Source organism: Dendrobates tinctorius, unplaced genomic scaffold (assembly GCF_039654945.1).
Source record: "Dendrobates tinctorius isolate UK_male_01 unplaced genomic scaffold, ASM3965494v1 ptg000012l, whole genome shotgun sequence".
Taxonomy (NCBI): domain Eukaryota; kingdom Metazoa; phylum Chordata; class Amphibia; order Anura; family Dendrobatidae; genus Dendrobates; species Dendrobates tinctorius.
Genome location: NW_027361680.1, coordinates 15,143,783 through 15,162,972, shown reverse-complemented (window position 1 = coordinate 15,162,972; position 19,190 = coordinate 15,143,783). Strand labels below are relative to the sequence as shown.

Below are 19,190 nucleotides of genomic sequence, written 5' to 3'. Positions count from 1 at the left end.
CCACGTTTGAAAGTCCTGAGCCTACGGACCCGGTCAGATATATAATTCCTTAATTGTCTGTGTGTATTGATCGATCTAACCAATTCTAAAATTCTAAAGGCGTGTCTAATATCTGTTAAAAACTATTTCATGCTGCACTAGGGCTATTAGAAACATACAGAGCAGAGTTAAGGGGAGGGGTCCACACTGAGTTATCACCCTGGTTCCGACCTTAGACGGTCGAAGAGGAGATATACACATAGGTGCTCACGTCCGGCCATACGCCCACGGTATAAACTGGGCCCGGTGACGTGAATGACACGGTATATATATATTTTTAAGGAAAGAGGTGATTACTAATTTTTCCCCCCTCTGCTGAAATATCAACCACCTATCTAGAAGTGATTACCACTATTTACTATACCTAAAGTGACAAAAAGCCTAGCCCTAGTTGCCTTGGTAACAAAGAAACATTGATTGTTGTATTGCAATAATTTTTGTAGAACTGACATATTGATGAGACACGCCTGTCCGCAGCTCTTATACTGAGAAAAACTGGTAAAACTAGTTAGACCGCTACTTCAGCTGCATTTCCTGAACTCAAAGTGTTTTACAATCACGCTGAATTACCTGTAATCAGTCCGGAAGATATAACATCCTATTATATAGAGTGTAATAAGCTGTTTCATAATACACACATACACAGTAACCTTTTTGGCATATATACAACTACTGCAATATAAAAGTTTATGAGATTCTGCTAAGATACAGTGGTTGAAAATTACGTTATAAACATGGGTCATAGTGAGTCTAAGGCTAATTATTTTTCTGCTCAAGAGGTAGGGGCACAAAGAGAAGGCAAACAGTATGTTAAAAATGCGAAACTCCTCCTAAAGCTTATAGGGTCTACAACCCGAGGGGGGAGACTTGATGAGACAGAATGGAAAAGTATGTTAATTACTAAGAAAGGCTTGTTACGTGACAGGAATGTATTGAGGGATGCGGAAGCATGGCACAGAACCTCAAGGGAAATTAAGAGACAAATGTGGGTTGAAGAATGTGATTCTGCCACTGGTGAATATATGTACAAGCCACCTCTTGATAAAATGACTCCAGTTTTGGCAGCTGCACCTGCACCATATAAACCACCTCCGTATAATCCAGGGGGGTGGACATGTGCAGTCTGTCAAAATCAGAACCCAGATTGGAGGGACACATGTGCTGTTTGTGGGGCACCCCGCCCACACAAGTTTTCTTCCTTGTACCCAGTCCTGAATGTAGACGGCACACCTCATGTACCAGAGGCCGTCTTGAGACAAACTACACACACCTACACCGGCAGCCATTTTATGTAAGGGCACACGTCATCCAGCAGCCATTTTAGCTCCGGTAGTATCTGGTATATATACAAATGGTGAGCAGAGTGAAACTGAAGGAGAGGATAAGGAAGAAAAACCAGAAACCTGTTTTTCCACAACCACATCTTTACCACAGAATACAGATCCAGACCCAAGCAGTGGTGTAGCAGCATCAGGCAATCTAGGGAGGATGTCTTTACCTTTGTACGAGGATGACAGTCCCCCAAATAGCCCCGAATATACAAATGCTTTCTACCCACGCCGAACTAAGCATGTAGCCCCCACCAATGACATTTTTGTTCCTACCAGACGCAGTACCCGATATGTGAGCTGGAAACCACAGGAAGCTGCCACTCTAGTTAACAGCTTACCTGATCCAGAGGGGCACCCTATGCCTTTTTATAGAAAAATGAGTCAGATACACAAAACCCATGCAGCAGCATGGATAGACTTAATTGGGTTGGCCGAGATCAAAGCAGGAGATTCATTTTGGCCTTTAATGGAACCATCCCTAAGACCCACGAGTGGAATGCCTGAATATTATCAGACCCTAGCCTCTGGGGGGGACTTCCTAGAAAAACTCCAGAGCTGGGCCAAGGACCGCCTAATAGACCAAGCCACCTCCTTACAGGATACAATGCAAGAGAAAAATGAATCGGTGGAAAAATATTACCACAGGTTGAATCAAATGTTTACTGATTTAGGATTTGACCTCGTGGACAAAGCCCACCACCAAATTTGGGTACAGGCCTTTGTGCAGGGTCTCAGAGAACCAATACGCAAGCAACTGCAAAACACCAGGCCAGAATACCGCAGACTAGAATCAGAGGTACTACATACTGTTGCAAAGGGACTAGAGTTAAACCAGTCAGCTAAACCCCGCACTACCCTTCTGTTGTCCCAAGACCCGTCCCAGGGTAATCTCAGACCACCGAGACCTAGGGTAGCCTGCTTCAACTGTGGGAGAATAGGACACCTAAGGAGGAACTGTAGATCAGCTCCACTCAGGAGAGGGCCAGAACAGCGACAGCAGCCCACCCAGGGACCACCTGGACCCCGTCCACAATAGGACATTGGCAAGCCGGATCCACCACACACCCCATTACTCATACACTCCACAAAACAACCAAGTGGACCAACGCCCACTATCCAGTTAGAGGTTGAGGGCAAACCCCTCACTTTCTTGGTGGACACCGGTGCAGCCAGAAGTGTAATCAGAAACATTGACCTACCAGATCCAGACTGTCTGACGGATGAAATCGTGCCTTGTGTGGGGGTGGATGGAAATACTCGGTACACACCAATGACCAGACCCCTCCATGTAAGTCTCCAGCCAACACAAACCATGTTGTCTCAATTGGTAGTCTCATCCACCTGTCCAGTCAATCTGCTAGGGTCAGACCTGCTGTCAAAATTTCAAGCTAATATTCTGTTTCACGAAGACGGGACAGTCAGTCTCAAGACCCCACTTTCTTATGATCACTCTGCAGAATTATACGCTTTTTTCTCTTTGCAGTGTAACGAGCAGGGCGCGTCCATAGATCCAGTCAAACCAGAAATCATGGCATTGATCCCAGACATGTTGTGGGCGCGAGGCCAAGAAGACATTGGCCGGCTTAAGGTTCCGCCCGTGAAGGTAGAATTGAAACCTGGAGCACTGTTGCCCAGGAAACCACAATACCCGCTCTCTATCTCACAATCTGCTGCTATTACACAACAACTGAAAATCTACCTCGAGAATGGAGCCATCACACCCACCAAGTCACCCTGCAATACTCCTCTGTTTCCAGTGAAGAAGAAAACACCAAAGGGACAACCTACTAAGTTTCGCATGGTACATGATCTGCGAGCTGTCAATGAAGCCACAGTACTGGACACACCAATTGTGCCTAACCCACACACTGTCATATGGTATACAGTCTATCTAGAGTCTAACGCATGGGTATAGTAAGACACATGAGACATAAGCTTCTTAAGCATTTCTTGTATTACTCCATACAAGTAGTGCAGTAGCAGGATAGTTGCAGAGTTAGGCAAACAACCAACGATATTCAGAGTCCATTACTTTCCTGCCAGAAGTAGCTGGCAAGCAGAAGGGTTCTGTGTCCACAAATGGTTCCAAGCAGAGGAGATCCAGGCTTCACAGACCAAGTCACAAACTGGGAATAGAGCTGATTCAGGAGCACAGGTGAATCAGCTGGAGCTGATTAAAAGGACAATTGGCAGGAAACAGGGCAGGGACATCATAGCTGAGTACTCCATGTTATTTGAGGGCAAAGTCACTGCACATGCCAGGAAACAAGATGGCCAACGACAAGCTGAGGACTCCATATTGGTTGAGGGCAAAAGTCAATGCACAGTCCAGGAAACAAGATGGCCGACACACTAAATGCGAAGATAACGGATCTAGCATAAAAGTCCGAAAACCTTACATTACTCCCCCCTTAAGGACAGCCTCCGGATGGCCCCAGTCCAGGCTTTCCCGGGTACCTCTGATGGAACTGGCGGAGTAAACGAGGCGCATGGAGATTGGAGGCTGGTTCCCACGAGTTGTCCTCAGAAGAATAGCCTTGCCACTGTACCAGGTATTGCACCCCGTTTCTACGCAACCTGGAGTCCAGGATCCTTTCCACGACAAACTCCTCCTGGCCATCGATGAGGACCGGAGCAGGAGGGGAAGAAGAACGACCAGGGAAAGAATTGGGAGTTGCAGCCTTCAGTAGAGAAACATGAAACACAGGGTGAATCCTCATAGATCTTGGCAGTTGAAGGCGACAGGCAACGTTACTGACAAGCTTAGTAATCTTATAAGGCCCGATGTACTTATGACCCAATTTGGATGATGGTACTCTCATCTTAAGGTTCTTAGTTGACAGCCAAACCAAATCTCCTACCTTGAAGGTTGGTGCAGGTTTACGAAACCTATCTGCCGATTTTTTATACCTGTCCTGAGCGGATTCCAGATTCCTCTTAAGTAGATCAAGGTTCTGTTGTAGAGATGTGATTCTGTCGGCTACAGCTGGGAGAGGTGTGTCTATGGGAAATCGAGGAAGGATGTTAGGATGATAACCCAAATTGGCATAAAAGGGTGACAACTTAGTGGAAGCGCTCTGCGAATTGTTGTAAGAGAATTCAGCCAGTGGGAGCAAATCCACCCAGTCATCTTGTAGGTGGCAAATAAAACAGCGGAGATACTGTTCTAGGGTCTGGTTAGTCCGCTCAGTCTGTCCATTTGTCTGCGGATGAAAGGCAGAAGATAGATTAACTTTGATGTTTAACGCAGCACAGAAGTGCTGCCAAAACTTTGAAGTGAATTGCACCCCTCGATCAGATACAACCTCATCCGGTACGCCATGCAGACGAAACACATTTTGGATGATCAAGTCCGATGTGTGTTTCGCAGTGGGTAAACCCACACACGGAATAAAATGGGCTGCCTTTGTTAACCGATCCACCACCACTAGAACTGTGTTCTTCCCTTGAGAGGTTGGCAGCTCCACAATGAAGTCCATTGATATGGATCCCCATGGACGGGTGGGAATGGGTAGGGGTTGTAAAAGACCTGTAGGCGACGAACGTGGAGTCTTGCATCTAGCACAGACTTCACAAGAAGTGACATAATCCAGAACGTCTCTTCTGTACGTGGGCCACCAAAAGAAGTGAGACAGGAATTCTTGAGTCTTCAGAACTCCTCTATGCCCCGCTATTTTAGAATCGTGGACGAGTTGCAGTACTTTCCCTCTGGCCGCTTCAGGAATATACAGGCGTTGCCCCTGAATCCACACACCATTCTTATATACAAGACTTACTTCACAAGATGGTTGTGCCAACCAGGGATCCGTATGGTATGCTTCCTTGATATCGTTAAGCAAGTCTTGATTATGGATCACCCCCAGGAACCTGGAATCAGAGATAACAGTCTTATGAAACGTGAGTGGGATAGTTTCATCTGAGTAGAGTCTAGACAACGCATCGGCCTTTCCATTACGCGATCCTGGTCTATAAGAGATAACAAAACTGAATTGGTTTAAAAAAAGACTCCAACGAGCCTGACGAGGAGTCAAACACTTAGCCGATCTGATAAACTCGAGATTGCGGTGGTCAGTCAAGACGATTATCTGCTGTGCAGCTCCCTGAAGGTGGTGTCTCCATTCTTTGAAGGCTGCGATGATGGCCAACAATTCTCTATTACCCACGTCATAGTTTCGTTCTGCAGGAGACAACCGCCGAGAAAAGAAAGCACAGGGATGTAAGACTTCTTTCTCGCCTGTCCTCTGGGAGAGGATAGCTCCAATGGCACTGTCTGAGGCATCCACCTCTATTATGAAGGCACGTTCAGGGTTAGGATGCACCAGAATAGGTGCCGTGGTGAATTTCTGTTTCAGGCGGGAAAATGCTTCTTGAGCCTGGGGGGTCCAGGTAAAAGCAGAGTTCTTGCGGGTAAGCCGTGTGATGGGAGACACTACCTCAGAAAAGTTCCTGATAAAACGCCTATAAAAATTAGCAAACCCTATAAAGCGCTGGACCTCCTTTACATTCTTGGGGACCGGCCAGTCTTTAATGGCTTGGATCTTACTCTCATCCATACTAATTCCTCGTGACGTCATTACATACCCCAGAAATTGGATCTCCGTCCGATGGAATTCGCACTTTTCTAGTTTGATATACAGATGGTTTTGTCGAAGGCGTTCTAAGACCATCTTCACATGTCTGTGATGTTCCTCTGTGGAGTTAGAAAAAATCAAGATATCATCCAAATAAATTACAATGAATGTATCCAGGAGATCTCTAAAAATGTCATTCACCAAATGTTGGAAAGTTGCTGGGGCATTACTTAAACCGAATGGCATTACCAGGTATTCAAAGTGTCCGTAGCGTGACCTGAAAGCAGTCTTCCATTCATCCCCAGGTCTAATGCGGACCAAGTTATAGGCCCCACGGAGATCCAACTTAGTAAAGAGCTTTGCATGCCGTACTCTCTCCAATAATTCCGGAATCAAAGGTAGTGGGTAACGGTTTCTGATCGTGATCTTATTGAGCTCCCGATAATCTATGCAGGGCCTAAGAGATCCGTCTTTCTTCTTCACAAAGAAGATTGGTGCACCAGCGGGAGATGAAGAATGGCGTATGAAGCCCTTGGCTAGCTGTTCATCTATATAGTCCTTTAGCGCCTTTAGCTCTGGCCCTGCCAAAGGGTAAATCTTGCCAAACGGTATCCCTGCACCTGGTAATAGGTCTATTGGACAGTCATATGGACGGTGAGGGGGTAGTAGGTCTGCGTTCCTTTTGTCGCACACATCAGCATACTCACGGTATATTGCTGGTAGCTCTGAGACTGATGGTGGTCCCTTAGGGATGGAGCAGACTGAAGCTTCTGGACTTATCTGTGTCTTCGGAAAGTGCAGTTCTTTAGTCTCCCAATTAATCGTAGGATTCTGAGCCTGCAGCCAAGGCAGTCCTAGAATAATAGGGAAATGAGGAGAAGAGATGAGCATAAAGGACAGACTCTCTTGATGGTCATTACCCATGAGGACCTTCAGGGGTTCCGTCTCCTGGTCCACTGGTCCCGAGTTTAACAGTGAGCCATCCACGGTCTCCATCTGTACAGGAGTAGCCTTCTTTACTGAATGTACGTTATGTCTCTGGGCAAAGGAGATGTCCATAAAATTGCCGCTTGCCCCTGAATCAATCATAGCGGAGGTAGATACCCAAACGGAGTGAACCCTGAGTTTGAGGGGAATGAAGCAATGAGAATTGTTGTTCTTGCAGCTCAGCTGGGAAACCGCTGAGAGGACCGGAAAAACTGCTGCAGTAACACCTGCATCGGGCTCAGAGATAACGGAGTTCAAGTCCGAGTAATCAATGTCTGTATCTTCTACTCCCTCTGGGGTCTGTAGTGCGGACCTGACAGAACCCCTCTCACAGCACTCGCAGTGTATGATGGCTGCAGTTGTCTTACGAGAACGACTGGGGCAGTTGATGATGAAATGTCCTGACTTACCGCAATAGAAACACAGATTTTCCTTTAGTCGCTGTTCCTTACGTGCATCACTGACCCGTCTCTGTAAAGAGTCCACCTGCATAGGCTCGGGTTTTGGTTCTCGTATAATCCTGCTCAAGGACTCCTTGGCTGGAGAGGGAGAGAATAAATGATTAGAGTGCCTTAGCTCCGACCACCTCTCCTGTCTGCGTTCAGTAAGCCGAGCATCGATCCGAATACAGTAGTTGATAAAATCTCCTAATGCTGTAGGTGGGTCGACACGAGCAAGTTCGTCCTTAATTACAGAGGATAATCCTCTCCGAAAAACCGATCTTTTAGCGGAGCTATCCCAAGTGGTGTCGAGGGCCCATCTCCGGAAATCCAGAGCATATTCTGCTACTGAGCGCTTACCTTGGCTTAAAGTCAACATAGCTGATTCCGCTGTAGCACCGCGGTTCGGATCATCGAATGCCTTCCCCATAGCTGAAATGAAAGCATCAAGGTTATTTAGACAGTCGTCGTCAGTCTCAATTAGAGGGTTTGCCCATGCGAGAACTTTGTTGGAGAGCAGCATAATTATTGTTAATACTTTAGATCGCTCAGTAAGGAACTGAGGCGCATGAGCCGCAAAGAACAGTTTGCATTGATTAATGAATCCTCTGAATCTTTCCCGTTCACCGCCAAAGCGGAATGGTGGTAGCTTGGGGATTCCCATTGCCGGGGTGGAAGTTTGGGTTTGGACTTGTCGCTCCAGAACCTCAATCCGAGTTCGTAAGTCCTGAGTGGTCTGTCCGAACACCTGTAGATTATGATCACTCCGATCCCGCAGATTTGCAAAGCTGTCCTTTACTGCCTTTAGATCGGCAAGGATTGAATTGGTTACTTCGCACAGATGTTTAACAGAGTCCTCCATATTCCCCGAAGATGTATGGCAGAGAGGCTGGAAAGAAAGAAAAGGAGCACAATAGTGTTTACCTGTGGTAACACTCCTGACTTAAAAGAAGGGAATGTGCTCACCTGGAAAGGTTGTGAGAAGCCACAACCACTATCACATATATCGATATCTTGGATCCACAGCCTGCAGCGGCTCCCCAACGGCAAAGATCCAAAACAAAAAAAAAAATAAAAAATCTCTATACAGGTTGCAGCGGTGTCTCAGACCCAGCAGACTCTATCATGGCTCCTGAATCTGTCATATGGTATACAGTCTATCTAGAGTCTAACGCATGGGTATAGTAAGACACATGAGACATAAGCTTCTTAAGCATTTCTTGTATTACTCCATACAAGTAGTGCAGTAGCAGGATAGTTGCAGAGTTAGGCAAACAACCAACGATATTCAGAGTCCATTACTTTCCTGCCAGAAGTAGCTGGCAAGCAGAAGGGTTCTGTGTCCACAAATGGTTCCAAGCAGAGGAGATCCAGGCTTCACAGACCAAGTCACAAACTGGGAATAGAGCTGATTCAGGAGCACAGGTGAATCAGCTGGAGCTGATTAAAAGGACAATTGGCAGGAAACAGGGCAGGGACATCATAGCTGAGTACTCCATGTTATTTGAGGGCAAAGTCACTGCACATGCCAGGAAACAAGATGGCCAACGACAAGCTGAGGACTCCATATTGGTTGAGGGCAAAAGTCAATGCACAGTCCAGGAAACAAGATGGCCGACACACTAAATGCGAAGATAACGGATCTAGCATAAAAGTCCGAAAACCTTACACACACACTGCTCTCATCCATCCCACCCACCTCTAAGTGGTTCACGGTGATTGACCTAGCAAATGCATTTTTCAGTGTGCCTCTACATCCTGACTGTCAGTACCTGTTTGCTTTCACGCATGAGGGTCGGCAATATGCCTGGACTGTGATGCCTCAAGGGGCGCAAAATAGCCCCTCTATGTTTACTCAAGCCATGATGACTGTCTTGGACCCCTGGAAGATGACACATCCCACTGTTGTTCTTTTACAGTATGTAGATGACCTCCTCCTCTGTGCTGACACTCTGACAGAAGCCCAAACGGAGTCCATCTCCTTACTACAGTTCTTGGCACACAATGGATGTAAAGCATCAAAGGACAAACTGCAGTTCTGCAAGGAAAGAGTGGTATTTTTGGGACACTGTATTTCCCACCAAACCAAACACCTGACTGAGGACAGGAAAACGGCTGTACGAAATATACACCTGCCGATCAAGCCCTCACAACTGCAGACCTTTCTTGGCCTTGTCTCCTACTGCCGTCCCTGGATCCTCGATGCCTCTCTGCACATGCAACCTCTGTATGACTGCCTCAAGGTCGACCCCTTCAGCCTGACCAAAGAAGCCATCGATGGATTCCACACGCTAAAGACTGCCATCACATCCTCTCCGGCCCTAGGACTACCAGACTACAACAAGCTATTTTGCCTGTTTGTCATGGAAAAACAAGGACATGCAACTGGAGTCCTGACGCAGCTCCATGGAGGAAGACAACGCCCTCTTGGGTACTATTCTGCCCGATTGGATCCAGTGGCTCGTGGAGCTCCAACTTGCATGAGAGCTGTGTTTGCAACCCACCTACTCCTGGACAAGACATCTGATGTCATACTGGGTCACCAGCTGAAGATCATGGCGCCTCATGACATTACTGCCATCCTGGCCCAGACACAGCCGAAGCATCTGTCTGCCGCCCGCCACTTACGTCTCCAATGCTCCCTTCTGCTTCCAGACAACGTTACCATCTCCAGGTGTGCTGTTCTTAACCCAGCCACTCTCCTACCTCTGCCAGAAGGAGGGGAGGGCGAAGACCACATCTCTGACACATCAGTGGAAGAGGTAGTCGACTCTGAAATGGCCCAACATGATTGTCTCGCTCTGATGAGACAGGAGACCTCCGGGTTTGATTCAGTCACGGATGTTCCTTTGGAAAACCCGGACCTGACGCTCTTTGTGGATGGATCACGATATGCAGACCAAGAAGGCCGGTTCCACACGGGTATGGCAATAGTTACAGAAGATACTGTGTTACTAGCACAACCATTACCCCCATCCGCCTCTGCCCAGGAAGCGAAACTGCGAGCTTTAACAGAAGCATGCCGGATGTCTGCTCAACGCACAGCCACAATATACAGTTAGGTTCCAGCATTGTTGAGATAGGTAGGCCGGGAGGACAGATCAATAGGTTCGACGAGATTAGGATTTTGATTTTGCATATCTCCAAAGGAGGGACTGTTAAGGGAAGAATATATGGCACATGAATATATACAAGAATCAAAACTGTATCACTATATGGACGCTTTGCTGGATATTGGGATCATGTTGCTTTAAGATACTTCTGATTTTCTTATATTTTCTTAGAGTTGTTTCTGTATGGTATCACTCACCTAAGCTTCATCAAATATTGAATAAACTGGGTGGACCAGGGTAAGCCAAGCTAGAAAACAATACTTGTGTATATAAGTATTGTTCAGCAATGTGGGAGCAATAAACAGTAACCCAGAAATGTACATAATGATTGTGTAGCGACCTGGGAAAGGCAAATAGTAACTGGAAACATGTCCATGATGTAACTGATGATGTAGCTCAAATTCTGTTATAAAAGCTGTACACGTTTGATTAAAGACAGAGAAGAATCATACTGACACAATACCCTTTTGTCTTGTGTATTTTTTCCTCGAGTATGCGTATACCTTGTGCCAAAGCTACAATTCGGCCACAGACAATTAAGACGGGTCGCACCTTAGTGTGACAGAATCATCATTAGACCCAGTGATCAGAGGGTCACCTACGTGTGTCCGTGCAGTAGGAGCAGCTGCACTACTACTAGGAAAGGCATGTGAGATCACACTGACATTTCCTTTGACAATCTATTCCCCACATGACATCCATTCCATACTCGTACAGGTTCAACCAAAACATCTGTCTATGGCCAGGCAGCTCCGACTTGAGTGTGCTCTACTAATTCATGAGTATGTCACCCTCAAAAGGTGTAATGTTCTGAATCCAGCCACCCTCCTGCCTGTGGATTCAGAAAAGGGGGAATTGGTGACCATATTAGCGAGTGAGGAAGAATACTTTGACATGACGCACGAGTCAGGAGACAATTGGGTTTGCACACATTCATGAAAAACTTGTTCCTAATGCAGATTTTGATTTTTTTGTAGATGGCTCCAGATACCACCAGGATGGAAGATTCTACACTGGATATGCAGTAGTATCCTCACATGAGGTAATCCGAGCGGAACAACTCTCTCCTCACATGTCGGCGCAGGAAGCAGAGTTGAAGGCACTCACTGAGGCGTGTAGATCCGCTGCAGGTAAAGTCGCTAATATTTACACAGATTCGAATTATGCATGGGGAATAGCCCATGATTATGGCCCTATCTGGAGAAGCAGAGCGTTCCTTACATCAGCCGGTAAGCCCATTAAAAATGCAGAGCTGGTGAAGCAATCGATGGAGGCATTGATGTTACCAGTCCAGGTTGGCATTGTCAAGGTAAAAGCACACACAAAAGGTGACTCTGTGGAGGTAGAGGGCAACAGAAGGGCAGACGAGGCTACTAAAGTAGCAGCAAGGCAGCCTAGGGAGCAGTGGACGGTGGCGGGGACTCAGTGTATTCCAGCCACACTGAGCCTAGATGTCCTGAAATCTCTCCAGCAACGGGCTGCCCAAACAGAGAAGGAACACTGGGGGAGACTGGGAGCTGAGCTGAACTTGAACGGAGTATGGGAGAATAAGGATAAGTTGTGCCTACCAAAGTCCCTGTTCCCGATTATGGCACAAGCAACACATGGCTCCACTCATGCCTCAAAAAGTCACATGTGTGCCATGGTAGATGCCTTCTGGATCGCTCCTGGTTTCAGTTACGCAGCCGCGAAACCTGTACAATCATGCCTCATCTGTGCACAGCACAACCCAGGTAAAACAGTAAAAGTCCCTAAGAAAGCGACACCTAGGCCTCTCTACCCATTTCAGAGACTGCAGATTGACTAAATACAGCTACCAAAGGTAGGAGTGTATGCAAATGTCCTAGTATGTGTAGATCTCTTCTCTGGTTGGCCAGAAGCCTATCCGGTAAAATGTGCAAATGCTAAAACAACTGCAGACAAACTGATGAAAGAACTGATCTGCAGGTATGGTGTCCCAGAAACCATAGAAAGCGATAGGGGTACACACTTCACGGGAGAAATAATGAGGGAAGTCATGTAGGCCCTGGGTGTACAGCAAGCATTTTATACACCATGTAGGCCACAAAGAAGTGGGAAAGTGGAAAGACTAAATGGGACACTTAAACTGAAAATTCAAAAAGCCATGGCAGACACAGGAAAGAGCTGGTGGAGTGCTTGCCTCTTGCACTCTTTTCAGTCAGACACACTCCAAATAGAAAGACAGGCTTGTCTCCCTTTGAAGTCCTGTTTGGTAGTGCACCAAAGATTCGTCTGTACTTCCCACAGGTGCTACAAATGCGGCACGGTTCTATAACAGCCTATGTCCAGGCCTTGCAGGAAAGACTTAATGTGGTGCATAAACATGTGTTCTCATCCATTCCAGATCCTAATGCCAGTGCAGATGTGCGTCAGCTGAATCCAGGTAATTGGGTGATTATACGCAGACACGTGAGAAGGAGCCTGGACCCACGATTTGATGGCCCCTTCCAAGTCCAGCTGACCACATCCACCTCAGGAAAACTTGAGGGAAAGCCCACCTGGATCCACGCCAGTCACTGCAAGAAGGTCCTGTCAACAGTAGAATGACTGTACTTCTCATCACCTTGCTGGCAGTAACAGGGTTACTGCACTCTACAGAGACACAGGATAAACTCTTAAATGCTGAATGGGACAACAAACTTATTCGGCATCATGCTCTTCTTATAAAGGAGATGGAAGGACAGAAACCGAAAGACTGTTGGATCTGTACACACAGTCCAGTATCTGCGATGACCATGCCGTACTTAGCCTTACCTGTGGAGCCATGGGAGGTATTAACCCCACACTGCATACATAATGAGAGTTGGACTCAATCTAGGTTTTGGGGAAAAGATGTGCCCCGTGATATATCTGCCTCATTGGCTATAATCGGATGGGCCGCTAATCCCCGGTTTCAGTTCAATATAACACGGCCTAAGGTACAAATGTGGTGGCGGAAATATGATTCAGATGTCGGAAATATGGTCGCCAGGAGGAGGACTGAAATCCCTCACTCAGACCCCATTCCCAATGATGGACTGTGGTTCAGTCTTCAACACACTGGAGTAAACACCTGTGGTGAGGACAATAATTGCTTCCGCATATACACTCATGATCAGACACAGGTTAATGAGACGGTGTATCAAGATGGTGTTGAAGGCTGTAAAGCATCTACGGGTAAAATAATAACGAAAGAAAGGGGTAAATGTACAGCTGGTATGAGTGGAAAACAAATGAATAATACTTGGTGTGCCCATAAGCCTATGTCAGGACTTTTGAGTTTATACCAATGTATACAGACCCCTGGTCAGGTTTGTGTTCTCCCCGAAGGAGTATTCTTGGTTTGCGGACATCGTGCATAAAGGTCGGTGAGCCCAGACATAAGAGGGGTTTGCACTCTTGCCAAACTAACACCAGCCACTTTCATAGTTCCTCATAGTAAAATAGACACGGCAGCAGTTCCAATTCATACTTTGTATAGAAGAGCTGCAGACAATAAGCCCCGGCCAAATGGTACAGTAGGCCGCATCTAGTAGAAATGGGGATCACAAATAAAATATTCGGTAGTATGCTAATATACCCCTTCATAACACAAATGTGTGATAAATTAATGGAAGCCACCGACTACCTGGACGATCAGATTTTCCAGATTCTTGAAGTTCTTAATGAAACTAGTACAATACAGAGACAATTAATCATAGTTACTAACCAACATACTATAGTACTAGATTAACTGACAGCAAAAGAAGGAGGAGTATGTCAGATAATTGGTCCCACCTGTTGCAATTATATCGACTCTGCTGGCAATCTCCAGATCAGGGCCAGTATAGACAAAATAGGTGAACTTAGAGACCAATGGTTAAAACACAGTGCAAACAGAGATTCCTGGTGGGATAACACATTCTCTTTTCTAAATCCAGAAAATTGGTTTAATGGCCTTGCAGGATGGATTTTGGCATTGTACAGATTTGTATGCAAATTTTGTTGTTTTGCTTATTGTTTTTTGTAGCCGTAAAAGCGCTAATATATGTATTACTTAAGCTACTAAATAATGTATGCCTAAAAAAGAATCTAAGGCTGAACCTTCTGTAGTGTATCATAGACCCCAGGTAGCCATTGCTGATGGGGAAAGTGAGTGTCCACACTGAGGGTGGATGGGCGAAGCAGGTAGGAAGCCCCCTTATGGGTACTAGACTCATGAGACAGTAGCTCCTTTGTGGACATCAGCTGACCCTGTGGCAAAGGTTATACCATTTACAAAAGGGGGAAATTGATATAGAAGAGTTAATGGTTTGCTTTATATCCCTTTAAATGCCTTTAAGACTTCAATTGCCTTTTGCCTTTCATTCATTCTTATGACGCTGCAGTTTTGCCTGTCTCCTCTTCAAGGAGAAAATGCTTCTTATCATATATGTTCTCAAAAGTCAGCCACAGCGTGTTTTGGGTACATTGTAAACATGGTATGACCCTGGAGGTGATGGTGGGGGCCACATGAGCTCCATAGAATTTCATATTGTTGTAAATGGTATAAAAGATTGCCTTGTATTTCATTACATCAGATAAAGTGATTTAACCATGGCTTGTGTGTTGAGTCTCTTGTCTCCAAGCGCTTGTCATCAGAAGGGTGAAAAAACCTCATAATCCGGACTCACTGGTGATCTGGCATACCTGACGTTTGGTCAGAGCAAAAAGCAGCTATGACAAGGGTTTAGGAGTTTCAGCTCCTTAACATGTGCCACCCTGTTTTTAAAGGGACCAAAAGTAATTGGACAATTGACTCCAAGGCTATTTCATGGACAGGTGTGGGCAATCCCTTCGTCATGTCATTGTCAATTAAGCAGACAAAAGGCCTGGAGTTGATTTGAGGTGTGATGCTTGCATTTGGAAGGTTTTGCTGTGAAGGAAACATGCGATCAAAGGAGCTCTCCATGCAGGTGAAACAAGCCATCCTTAATCTGTAAAAACAGAAAAAACCCATCCGAGAAATTGCTACATTAGGAGTGGCAAAATCTACAGTTTGGTACATCATGAGAAAGAAAGAAAGAAAGAAAGAAAGAAAGAATGAAAGAAAGCACTGGTGAACTCATCAATGCAAAAAGACCTGGGCGCCTACGGAAGACAACAGTGGTGGATGATCGCAGAATAGTCTCCATAGTGAAGAGAAATGCCTTCACAACAGCCCACCAAGTGAACAACTCCAGGAGGTAGTCGTATTAATATCCAAATCTACCATAAAGAGAAGACTGCATGAAAGTAAATACAGAGAGTTCACTGCACGGTGCAAGCCACTCATAAGCATCAAGAATAAAAAGGCTAGCCTGGACTTTGCTAAAAAACATCTAAAAAAGCCAGCACCGTTCTGGAAGAGCATTCTTTGGACAGATGAAACCAAGATCAACCTCTACCAGAATGATGGAAAGAGAAAAGTATTGTGAAGGCGTGGTACAGCTCATGATCCAAGGCATACCACATCATCTGTAAAACACGGCGGAGGTAGTGTGATGGCTTGAGCATGCATGGCTGCCAATGGCACTGGGTCACTAGCGTTTATTGATGATGTGACACATGACAGAAGCTGCCAAATTAATTCTGAGGTATTCAGAGCCATAATGTGTACTCAGATCCAGCCAAATGCAGCCAAACTGATTGGTCGTCGTTTTATACTACAGATGGACAATGACCCAAAACATAAAGCCAAAGCAACCCAGGAGTTTATTAAAGCAAAGAAGTGGAATATTCTTGAATGGCCAAGTCACTCTCCTGATCTCAACCCAATTGAGCATGCATTTCACTTGTTAAAGACTAAACTTCAGACAGAAAGGCCCACAAACAAACAGCAACTGAAAACCACTGCAGTGAAGGCCTGGCAGAGTATCAAAAAGGAGGAAACACAGCGTCTGGTGATGTCTATGAGTTCAAGACTTCAGGCAGTCATTAACAACAAAGGGTTTTCAACCAAATACTAGAAATGAACATTTTATTTACAATTATTTAATCTGTCCAATTACTTTTGGTCCCTTTAAAAAAAAGGGTGGCACATGTTAAGGAGCTGAAACTCCTAAACCCTTCATCCAATTTCAATGGGGCTACCCTCAAATGAAAGCTGAAAGTCTGAACTTCAACTGCATCTGAATTGTTTTGTTTAAAATTCATTGTGGTAATGTCTAGAACCAAAATTAGAAAAATGTTGTCTCTGTCCAAATATATATGGACCTAACTGTAGCTGGATGTGAGTATTTAGGATGGTAGACCTAAGAAATGCCAAATTCTGACTCTATCAAGGTAGCCGCCCTCCCTACTCTCTCTCAATCCGGAGATGAATGCTCCAAGCAGGGCGGCGTCCAGGCCTTTATGCCACTGATGATGCTGTGCAGCCAGAAAATCACTGTACGACCACAACAAAGATGGCTACAGCGTTTCATGGCCTGGCAGCTAATCCCTGCCTCGTGATTGAGTATCTAAAGTCCGCCAAAAATGCATGCTGGGTGGAGGCCTGAGTTCCCGCCGAGTAATCCCAAAAATACTCGGTGCTCGCCGAGTACACTGAGCACAGTGGTACTCGGGCGAGTAATGAGTAGTGGCGAGCACATTTGCTCATGACTAATTGTGGTGTATGAGAACATGATGGCGACACACTGTCATGTCTGACAGGAGAAGAGTATGCAATTCTGCAAGTTGACATTGGAAACAGATAGTGGTTTGTTGTCTAAATGCATAGGATGTGACCTGTCAGGGTATGTGCACACATTTAAAAGATAAAGGTAGCACACACCAACATAGCTAATACAATGGGGTATAAAATATAATATATGCTACCAGCAGAAGGATAATAATAACCCCATAATACTCATGGTGTTGTGGACTAGAAAAAGACCATTTGTCAAACAGACATATGCAAGGGGGAGGAAGAAAGAAAAACTTCCTGACAACAAACAGGTCAATAGGTAAAATTGCTTTATTAAGGATACAGGGCAAGGAACAATACAGATAAAAATTTGTATAAGTTGGTAACTTGTCATAAGATATAAAAAAGCACCAAAGTCCTCACATGTCACTAAAACCTGGTCCTCCCACCTGTCTTTGTGCACGGGCATTTAATAGGTAATGTAGGACAGATTTATCTCTTGTGTCATGACTCTGTGTAATGTATCTAGATGGTATCACTGCTATACTGAGTGGGCTATGTCCCCACATTACACCTTGTGTGTCTGACATAACACTTTTGTGTGTGTTTTTTCTTTTTGTCCCCCCTATTTGGGTTATGCTTTAGTGACATGTGAGGACTTTGGTGCTTTTTTATATCTTATGACAAGTTACCAACTTATACAAATTTTTATCTGTATTGTTCCTTGCCCTGTATCCTTAATAAAGCAATTTTACCTATTGACCTCTTTGTTGTCAGGAAGTTTTTCTTTCTATGTGCACACATTGCGGATTCTTGTGTGGATCTGCAGCGGATTTGGCCCTGTGGATCCGCATCAGTTTTCCATATGGTGTACAGTACCATGTAAACCTATGGAAAACAAAAACCGCTGTGCTCATGCTGTGGAAAATTCTGCGCAGAAACAGAGTGGTTTATTTTCCGCAGCATGTCAATTCTTTGTGCGGAATCCGTAGTGTTTTTACACCTATCCCATTATAGAAATCCGCAGGTGTAAAAACGCAGGCGAAATCCGCACAAAATCTGCAGAAAACCAGCAGGGAATTCACAGGTAAAGCGCAGGTCATTTTACCTGCGGATTCTGCAGAATCTGTGCCGAAAAATCCGCAACGGAATCCGCAACGTGTGCACATGCCCTCAGTCTGTGTTCGAAGGGCTGTTTTTTTAAAAGTCGTATTTTAAGGCCGAGATCACACTTGCAACTGCAATGCGAGAATCTTGCACCTCAATACCCGGCACTGCCGTAGGCACTCGGGACCGGAGCATTCAAATGCATGTATTTCTATACATGCAGCCGCACACTGCAAGCTGCCCGTGGTTCCCTTATCGTGGGAAAAACGTAGAAAGCCCAGCCTCATACGTTACATTGTTTCCATCACTTCAATCTGCAAACCAAATCACCATGTAATAGTTTCATATGGAAATAAAAGCAATTCTAGCAACTGAACGTGATGTTAGCAGCTGAGGTGAACATTATGAGGTTTGGCAGCAGCTGAGGTGGACATTATGAGGTTCTGCAGCAGCTGAGGTGTATGTGGCACCCCAGGAGTTCGGTTGCCACAATGACCTTGCCTCCCTCCAGGGGGGAGTGATGTCATGTCTGGAAGCAAAGAAGGAAATCCCTTTATCAGGTAGTTCCAGCATACAACACAGTTCCTGCTCCAGGCCAGCAGGGGGAGCTCTAAACCCGACTTCAGGGGAGCTGCTCTCTCTGGTCAGGAGAAGTTAGTGAGGAGCTCAGTAAAAGGTAAAGGAAACTTCACTCTGTTATGTCCTTTGAATTCTTTCTGCAACATCTTTTCAGCACTGCTACATCTCTTGCCAAATACTACACCACCTTCTCCCTCAATATCTTTCATCTGCCCTGGGACTAAGCTCTGCCTGTGGAGAGCTATTCCAACTCTTCTGCATCACCATCAGTCCCAGAGGACCTGCAGCGCTGATGCTCTCTGATCATATACCACAGGTGGCATCATGAACACTTTGCAAACTCTTTATTTTCCCTTTGTAAATATCCCCTTTTATTGGATGCCCAGGGCCATTGACAG

General features: G+C 45.5%; 1 protein-coding gene across 1 annotated transcript in view; it reads right to left on the bottom strand.

Moving 5' to 3' along the window:
• NTMT2 (N-terminal Xaa-Pro-Lys N-methyltransferase 2) overlaps window positions 1-2,968 on the bottom strand; it is a 395,867-nt gene extending 392,899 nt beyond the window's left edge. Inside the window, exon 1 of the mRNA XM_073558015.1 lies at window positions 2,570-2,968. Coding sequence (XP_073414116.1) covers window positions 2,570-2,684 — 115 coding nt within the window. The 5' untranslated portion in view covers window positions 2,685-2,968. The remainder of the gene's footprint in view (window positions 1-2,569) is intronic.
• Between the last annotated feature and the right edge of the window lie 16,222 nt (window positions 2,969-19,190).